At 34.2% G+C, this 10,006-nt stretch overlaps 1 protein-coding gene across 2 annotated transcripts in view; it reads left to right on the forward strand.

Moving 5' to 3' along the window:
* Window positions 1–9,058, forward strand: part of efna2b (ephrin-A2b) — a 194,676-nt gene extending 185,618 nt beyond the window's left edge. The window contains exons 3-4 of one of the 2 annotated variants that reach the window (XM_087273515.1): window positions 5,803–5,868; window positions 7,365–9,058. In XM_087273515.1, the coding sequence (XP_087129641.1) occupies window positions 5,803–5,868; window positions 7,365–7,483 (185 nt within the window). In that variant the 3' untranslated portion in view covers window positions 7,484–9,058. The remainder of the gene's footprint in view (window positions 1–5,802; window positions 5,869–7,364) is intronic. The other variant, XM_087273516.1, reaches the window with a different exon arrangement.
* The last annotated feature ends 948 nt before the right edge of the window (window positions 9,059–10,006 follow it).

The raw sequence follows: 10,006 nt of genomic DNA on the forward strand, positions 1-10,006 counted from the left end.
TTATAAGTAAATGTTGGATGATACCCTGTCAAATGGATGGGGGAGTGAAAAAGAAAAATCTGGTTAAAAGCATAAGATTATACATTAGAAATGTCCAAAACATGATTTTTATTTCAATTTTTTGCATACCACACTGCAACGTATGTCCTACATTACTTATTTTAATGTTTTTAGTACATGTGTATTTTTTTTTTGTTTTCTTTCTTCCTTTTTCATATTTTAATTAATAAACGTAATAAATAAAGTGTATAATAGACTACAATCAAGAGTTATTACTATAATCACACTGCACTTGAATCAAGTTCAAGCTGTAATCTGTCAATCGTCCTGCAGGTGGCCTCATAACCCTTTCTTTCTACACTCGAGCTGGTACGCAAGCTGTCACTGGGGTGGTTCTTTTTGAAAAGGTACACATTTGTACTTAAAAGGTCCATACTGGTACCTCAAAAGCATATTTTGGTACCTAAATATTTTAAGAGGAACACTTTTGTACTTTTTTGGTTCTACTACCTTGATGTATTAATATGAACCTTTAAGGTACACATTTGTACCCTTTGAAAAGGTACCACCCCAGTGACAGCTCGCGTACCTTTATTTCTGAGAGTGTACAATGCTTATAGGGCTTAAGCAATTACTTCAGAGCACACATAGGTTGATGTCGATTTTCAAGTGCTACTTTAGTTGTGAGGCTTTTGGAGAACAAACAGTAACTTTACTGTTACTGATAAGTCATACAATATTTTTATTAACTAATTGGGTTTAAGATGCTTTTGGGAAACAAACCTCTAAGTAATTCTGACTTGTGGCACAATCAACTTTTTATTAATTTAGGAATTTTAGAATTTTTTATTTTTATTATCTTTTTTTTTTTTTTATAGCCTTGTGGGCAGTGTGCTTAACACTACTGACCTTGAATAATAAAAAAAAAAAACCCTGCTGTTTTGTTTTTCATAAATTGCACTTGATGACAAGCAGTTTCACCCATGATACTTTGAGCAGTGAATTTGTTTGGTGTCACAGAATGGCAACTTGACGCTTGGATTTTGTCTTCCAAACTGGCTTTCTTCACTTAATTCTTTAGGTGGTAACTCTCCTGCAGTGGCTCCAATTTCTACATTTTCCTGATCTATACTAGCACTTTTAAGCTGGCTTTCTCCTGATTCTTCCGGCTGAAACTCTCCTTTAATGGCTCCAGTCTCCACATTTTCCTGATCTATACTAGCAGTTATTTACTGGCTTTCTTCTCTTGCATCTCCTTCTTGCAACTCTCCTGCAGTACCTCCTTGATCTTGTTCACCAGAAAATTATTGCACATCATCTATAATTTCTCTTTCTAAATCTGAATTACTACTTCCTTCCTGTTCTTATTCCCTGCTACAAACGGGTCTGATCCATGAAGAAAGTGAGCTGCTATGGCTGCTGCTGTCGCTCCCTCTACTTCTTTTTCTTAATTCAATCAAGTATTTACAATTTACATCAGTACAAAAACAGTTTTGATTTTTAAAACTGTCATGATTTGTAGACGTCACTAGAGGGAAGCAATGAAATGTTGATTGAACTACAAGTCTACATGTATACACCATTATAATGACTTATGACAAAGCCATTTAAAGACCATTTAAATTCTAAATTATATTTTACAATAGCTTGGCATTATACAGTGCAAATACACCTGGCCTTCTAGTACAGTTAGTGTGTATTATTTGTCCTGTGTTTTTGAATTTGTTGTGCACTGTCATTTAGTTGTGTAAGATGTTCATTTTCTTTCTTTTTTTATTTATTTTTTTTCGCTTTGCATACATGCAGATTACATTCTTCATGATAAAATATATAGAATGCACAGTGACCTGATAATTTTCTTTCTCATTGTGTAAAGTTTTTAATTAATACAACATTATTAAAGTAGTAAGCCATGTCTTTCTATGTTTATACATGTGAAGACGAGCGGGGAGTATACAATACTAGACTTTTAAAAATTAAGCAATTAAATGTTGATGTTAAATCAAAAGCTATTCATAAATACTTGAAAATTAGATGATTTATTGACAATAATTATCTATGGTTACAACTGAACTAGTTACAAAATAACTGTATAAATTGATAAAATATGAAATGATCAAAACATATGACAATAATTGTGTCCAGTTTAAATGTAAAAATATAGTGTAAAAATATAAAGTATACCTGAAAGAGAGTGACAGGGGGAGGGAGAGACAAAGAGAGTAAGTAAGTAATTTCATACTCCAGAGCATGAGAGGAGCAGAGCAGGAAAGTGCAGAGTAGGAAAATAGACAGAGCAATCTTTACCAACTATTTTGCCACTTTCTTGACCATGTGACCAAAGCCCAAATACTCAGACATTCAAACTGACCAACCAACATATGACCACCTCGTAAAACCCCCAAAGCCCACACTAGGCCTTGATCTTATCTGCCTTTGGAATCTGTATGGACCTTCTTTGGTGATGGACATGTTTTGCCATATAAATAATGCATATAATATAGACTCTTACACACCCAAATTACAGTAGTTTGTTTATGGCTACTATGTACAGTTGGTGGTTGCATGGTGCACTGTTTTTTTTTTCACTAAAACAGTAATTTTCTGTTAAAAACAGTGCATTCTGGATAACATTTTTGTTTTTGAGAAAGTAACCAACAGCAGGAAAACTGTGATGTTAACAGTTCATATTTGATCGTTCAGGTCTGTGTTTAAAATCACACTTTGTGCCCTCGTTCACTATTCAATAGACTAGTTAACTAATATAGTTTGCCATAATGGAGATGATGGGTTGATTTGGTTGGGCTCTTCACCCTTGAACTCATTAATTAAGACACTCCAGCTGCTATAATACAAAGTTTTTATAACACCTTTATTATAGCAATAAAGCTGGAAAGTCAGTAAATTTATAAATTTATTGGTTTGAAATTTGTTCTGATGAATGCTTTGAAAAAAGTCTGGATGACAGGCCTCATGCAATAGTTGACATGCTTAGTACAGACATTAATTTGTTAATGAGAAGTGGAAACAGGAACGATACTTAATTCCTTTACAGAGTTAAGAAATAACATACAAAAACAGTCCAGTCTTGACCCACTCATGAATCAGACCTTGTACCACAAGACTGGTAACATTTAAAATGTATTATGCTGCAATGCATGCTGGGTGTGGCACAGTACATAAATTCCAGCATGCATTGGGGCATGAATAAATTATGTAGTGTAAATGTCTTACAGTTTTCTTTATTTGCGTTTGATTCTGCTGTTGTTTATGTTTAGACTTTCAGAAGCCTGTTTGTGAGTTAAACTGTTAATTTTGTTAATTGTCACCGTTGTTCAAGTTCATACACTGACTCTTGATGTCTCTTTGAGTGCAGGGAACACTATAGAGCAAATTGTTTTTATCCAAGATATTCTTAAAATCTTCCAGAACTCAATGTTACATACAGGCATATTTTTTTATGTTTATTAATAAATTAAACATTAGATAGGAGCAATGAATTATATCAATGCATCATTAAAACAATACGAGCATCACTAGATTTTTTTTGGTTTTTGATGTGCTACATTTGGTTTAAACTGAACTTTTCTAATTAACTAAAATAAGTTATCATTATAAGTATGTTTCTAAGCATATATAGCATATTACTTCATAAACCCATACAGCAGTTGGCCAATTTGAGGCAGTTGCTTTTAGTGAACAAAATGAGTTCACTTGAGTATTGTGAATATCAATGTAGTCAATGTATTTTTACAGCAACATACTGTAAAATAACAGTACATTGCTGGCAACTGCAGCTGCCAGCATTTTACTGTTAATTTAAAGAGCAACAGCGAGATGCTTTTAATTTAACAGTAACATGCTGGCAACTGTGCTGCCAGTAAATTACTGTTTTTTTAATGGGACCATTTTTAACAGTGTGGATCAGTGGTTAGCACTATCACCTCACAGCAAGAAGGTCACTGGTTTGCTTCCTGGTAATTGCCATTTCTGTGTTTCTCACAAACCACAAACATGCAGAATAGGTGAGTTGGAAAGTGGCCATAGTGTATGAGTGTGTGATTAAGAGTGTCACGGCTGGAAGGGCATCCACCACATAATACATGCAAGAGTAATTGGCAGTTCATTCTTTTTTGGCGACCCCTGATTATCAGGAATGAAGACAAAGAAAAGTGAATGAGTTATTACATTTATGGACCTCAGTAATCAAGTTATTTACCTTGAATTTTCCTATCAGATGTTCCTATTTTACATCCCCCACAGTCCAAAGACACGTGGTACAGGTGAATTGGGTAGGCTAAATACTCCGTAGTGTGTGTGTGAATGTGTGTGTGGATGTTTCCCTGAGATTGGTTGCAGCTGGAAGGGCATCTGCTGCATAAAAACTTGCTGGATAAGTTGGCAGTTCATTCCACTGTGGCGACCCCGGATTAATAAAGGAACTAAGCCGACAAGAAAATGAATGAATGAATGAATGAATGACTCTAATTGAAATAATGTCACAAAAATCTCTAAATCAGGGTATTGTCTTAATTGTGTTCAAATCAGAATATTAGACCCAATCCCAATTCTATTTTAGTATCCCTACCCCTTCAAAATTTACCAAAAATGAAAAAAAAAATACTAATTTGTGGATCTCCTTACTTCTGGGTGCAGCTGTGGCTGGTGTATTCTAGGAAATTTTCTTATCCCTTGGTTTCGAGTGTGGTCCTGGAAAATCTTTGTTCAGTAGGCATAAGGAGAAGGGCTAAGGGGTAGAATTTTAATTGTTTCCTATGCACTGCATTTTTATTGTTTTTCAATATAAACTAAGAACCTATATTATCAAATAACCTACACTAACAATAAGTGAAACTGAATAGAACAGTCCATTGCAACAGTAGCACCAAGTAAACAGCTTTGCACGTCTGCCATTTTGGAGTGAAAGTGATTGGCTGTCCACTGGAGCTTATTGCAGTGGCAATGGCAAGCAGACGGTTTGTTTTTTTTAAACATGAAATGCAGCCTGAATGATAACAATACAGAACTTACAATCGTTAAACTACTGAATATCAAATGCTTTTAATAGTTTATTTTACAGACTTAGAGTTCATATCTTCCATATTTAGTTTAATTAAAAACATGACTTTAAAAATGGGATGATGGACATAATTTAACATAACAGTATAACAAAACAGTACACTGCCTTTGCAGTATTATAATTTTATAATAGTATTGAACTTTATTAGGCTGTATTGTATTGTATTGTATTGTATTGTATTGTATTGTATTGTATTATAGCCTCCTTAATTCTGTTTTATTCTATTTTATAGTATAATATTATTCTGTTCATTAAAGTAAGACTGCAAAATAAATAAATAAATAACCTCACCCGTTCTGGTTCTTAGACAGAGAATATAATTCACTGCTCTCCAAACAAGTTTCCTGATCTACTGTGGCTCCCTGCTATCATGGTGTCAGCACGAATAATTAGCCTTTAATTAGCCTTTCTTGTTCTTATTTATTTTTCTACCTGGCAATGTGTGTTGATTAGTAAATTTAACCTAATGTAAAAACCCTAACCCACAATCAGTGCAGATGAAAAAGTGGGCAGCATTGCATTGTATTGGTTAACTACAGTGATTTGAGTGAATTGTCCACTCTGCGTTATTGAATCAGCAGTCAAATTGTATAGATGTACTTTTAAGTTTTTCTATGTAAATCAAGTCATGTGATTTTCTTTTTAAGTCAGTGAGAAAATTACTTTATTATTTATACTTAATAAAATACTTTAATTATTTATATTCCTCTCTCTCTTCACAGCCTCTCCACACCCCAACCTTGGTGGAAAGCCATGTTTGAAATTAAAGGTGTATGTCAAGCCTACAAGTGAGTATGTCTGAGTTTCTGCCATGTATTTAGGGTTTTGTTGATGTTATTCATGGTGATACTTTCAAATCAATCCCCTGTCAGAAATCAGTCACATAATTTTGATGGTCTGTTTGTTGAATTACCAACTAATTCTCATTAGATTATAAGTGTGTAATTTTAAGTTTGTGTAATTTATGTACAGGATCCATAACTCTGGACCTTTACTGGTGACTAAAGACACTTTTCCACTATGGTGTAACAGTCACGTGTGGTTTCAATTGTATTTCCACAATCCTGGTACTATGTGGCATGCTTACATACCATTCTTGGCCTGGAACTTTAGACAATTGTACTGAGCTGTGCTGCTAGACTGCAAATGTGCAATGTCACCAGTTTGTTGCCTTACTGCCAGTTTTTCCATAGCTGGCAAAGTAAAGGCACAGTTTAGTTTTTTTTTTTTTTTTTTGTTATTCAACAAAGTAAAAAGCAAATAGTCCCTGCATTACACTTGCAAAAGCAAGGCAATTGCTGACACATTTGTAATAAATTCTAAAAAGCTCCATAACGTTCCCCGGATTTGAGTGTAGAGAATCATTTGGCTCAATAGTGGATTTTTAATTTAATTTTATTTTATTTTTGTTTTTTTGGAGTAGCATCATGAAAAAGCTTTGACTCTTTCTCATGTTAAAAATACTAAAATGTTAGCTACACGGAGAGCAACAATAAGCACATAGAACTGCTGTCTATCCATTCTGATGGGTGACCAATTGAGCAGAATTCTTAAACATAAAAGAGGGAAATCTGAGCAATGAGATGAGATAAAAATTTCCATCTGTTTAGAAATATTGCTTCATGAAAGTGAGCTGACTCAATTTGAATGTGCAATATATACAATATATGGGTGTAAAGGGCAAAGCAGTGGCGCAGTACGTAGTGCTGTTGCCTCACAGCAAGAAGGTCGCTGGTCCAAGCCTCGGCTCAGTCGGCGTTTCTGTGTGGAGTTTGCATGTTTTCACTGCATTTGCGTGGGTTTCCTCCGGGTGCTCCGGTTTCTCCCACAGTCCAAAGATATGCGGTTCAGGTGAATTGGGTAGGCTAAATTGTCCAGTGTATGAGTGTGTGTGTGGATGTTTCTAAGAGATGGGTTGCGGCTGGAAGGACATCCGCTGCGTAAAAACGTGCTGGATAAGTTGGCAGTTCATTCTGCTGTGGCGACCCCGTATTAATAAAGGGACTAAGCCGACAAGAAAATGAATGAATGAATGAATGAATATGGGTGTAAAAATGCCCTAAATGAGGATTTAACAGATTCCACCACCTAAAGTGGAAACTATGCCTGCAATGAATATTTCCTACAGTCATTTCCTGTCACCAATGAAAATTCCTAAAAATTATGTGATTAGATTGTTTTATGATATTTGCAAGTAAGGTGAAAAAGACAGGAAAAGGCAACAATAAAACAACATTGGATTTGATTATTAATGTGCCTTAATCTATCTTTCTGTTTCTTTTAGATGACTCTTTATACGAGTCTCCAGAGCCGTTTCTGACAGATGACTCCAGTGGTGGTTGGATATTAATGCCCAGTCTGTGGCTCATGCTTCCACTGCTTTTACATCTGTGTTCCTCATAGCATTATAATCCTCTCAACCTGACTGTGCCCAACCAGCCTGCCCCATACATCATACAACACTATGATATGTCCTGCACTATGAGTTATGGAGTCCAGCCAACAGACAGCCAACTTCTCACCAGATCCTTGCATATCTATGTGGATTTTTACCCAGATTGCAACCCTGCAGGACATCTGTTAACTAGCCCTAATTTTAAAGCCATTATATCCCATCTAAATGTCCAAATACGGGCATTCTTACATAGCAATCTTTCTTAAATGACACAAGGTACATGAAGCGGGCAGCATTTTTTAACGTGTTCTATTGTCCACCTCTATTCCACCATCATTCATGTGTTAGGAGACAGATGTAAATGACTACCATGTTAATAATACTGTTTGTCTACCTTAAGCAACTTCCAGAGACTTTACTGTCATATGAGTTCAGTTTTCACTTTTGTGAAATGGTACAAAAAAAGTATATGAGTGTCTCTTCTAACGTTTGTATGTTTTTTTTTTGTACTTTTGTGCATAACCATGTTTACATATGAACAGATGTTGAAAGCAGTTACAGTTCCTTACAAAGTGATTGTAATCGTGTTCCATTGCGCAATCGAAAAAGCATACAGTTCAGTCTGTGAATCTGCCAAAGACACTACTCATTTTTAAAGGGGGAGTGGAGAATTATTTGCTTTCAGTCATAGAACATTTAAAGCTTTTAGATTCATTTAATTCATGAGTAAGTTATTATAATTATAATTCCATCATATAAAAAAATAATACAACTGAAAACAAAGAATAAAAGATAATAAAGCGGTGTTAATTAAACTAATTACTGCAGTAAAAATCAAAGTAAGTTTTTCAGTGGTGCTGAATCTGGAACAAGTTTGTATGTTTCAAACTGCAAAAAAAAAAAAAAAAGCAATGTTTGTTTAGTATTTGTGACTATAACAATTAAAGCGCAAAAAAACTAAAGATTAATTTATTGACACACAGAGACACAGGGTTCACAAACTGCATTTTGTATGATCTCTCTTTTGTTTGACAAAATGTGTCAGCCTCTCATTGCCCGCTAACATCACTCTTCTGATGGCTACTTTTTCAGGAGTCTGATAGATGCCTGTTTGGTAGTTTATTGTGAAATATAATTTAATTTGGGTATAACTAAAAATAACATTCAGTCACAGTATTTATAGGATTCCCTCTGTTACTTGAAGGGCCCTACGCTGTTACAGTAATTTTATAGGTTTAATGATGAATACCCTGATGCGACAGAGATATACATATATATATAATTGAAGTCAAAATTATTACCACCCCCTGTTTATTTTTCCCCCAATTTCTGTTTAATGGAGAGGAGATTTTTTTTCAACACATTTCTAAACATAGTAGTTTTAATAACTCGTATCTAATAAATTATTTATTTTATTCTTGCCATGATGACAGTAAATAATATTTTACTATATATCTTTCAAGACACTTCTTTCCAACTTAAAATGACATTTAAAGACTTAACTAGGTTAATTAGATTAAGTAGGCAGGTTAGGGTAATTGGGCAAGTTATTGTATAATAGTGGTCTGTTCTGTAGACTATCGAAAAAATAAAGCTTAAAGGAGCTAATACTTTTGACCTTAAAATGATTTTTTTTTATTTAAAAATGCTTTTTCATTAGTTATAATTAAACAAATAAGACTTAAAAATACTTCAGACATACTGTGAAAAGTTCCTTGCTCTGTTAAAAATTATTTGGGATATATATATATATATATTTATGTGTGTGTGTGTGTGTGTGTGTGTGTGTTTATTGTTATACATATATAACAATACATACATACATATATAATATACATACATATATAATAACAAAAAAGACCTTGTGCACAGATCTGGATTAAAATGCAAAACAACATAAAATAAAAATCACTAAATAAAGAGTTTTATCTGTTTACCCTGCCATGAATCTTGTACTGATAATGTCCATTGAAGAAACCATTTTATTTCACATTTAAAAACTAGAGAGAAATCCATCAGACTCTGAAATACGTTTCCATCAAAAGGGTGCTCTTGGTGGGAAATGAGAGCACTGATGGCAGCTGATGTGCTGGAAGTCTTATCTAAGGACTCATCTAAACACATTTTCAAACAGACACTATCCTTATAATAAACTGCAAATTTGAAAACTAAGGAACTACATTCTTACTCGTTGCAGGCAGGGCGATACACGGGTCAAGATTTAAGAACCAGAAAAAAAAAATGATATGCTGTCATATAGACACAACAGTTATACATTTTTCAAGAAATACAAGAAACATGATAATATCTTAAATAGCTTTACATAAATAAAAAATACAGAACTTCTACAATGCCAAGTAGAAGAGGAATGTTTGTGTTAAAGATGTGTTTGTTGTCAGGTTGGCTTTCTAACTCTTTCCTAGTTTGTGTCGCTCTAGTTCTCTTTATATCTGACTCTTTCTCTTGCAATTACTTTTTAGCGTGGTTTTTCTATGTGCTGCCCCATCATATATAGATCTCCCATACTTGGT

This window comes from Danio rerio, chromosome 11 (genome assembly GCF_052040795.2).
Source record: "Danio rerio strain M-AB ecotype USA chromosome 11, GRCz13ab, whole genome shotgun sequence".
Lineage (NCBI taxonomy): Eukaryota > Metazoa > Chordata > Actinopteri > Cypriniformes > Danionidae > Danio > Danio rerio.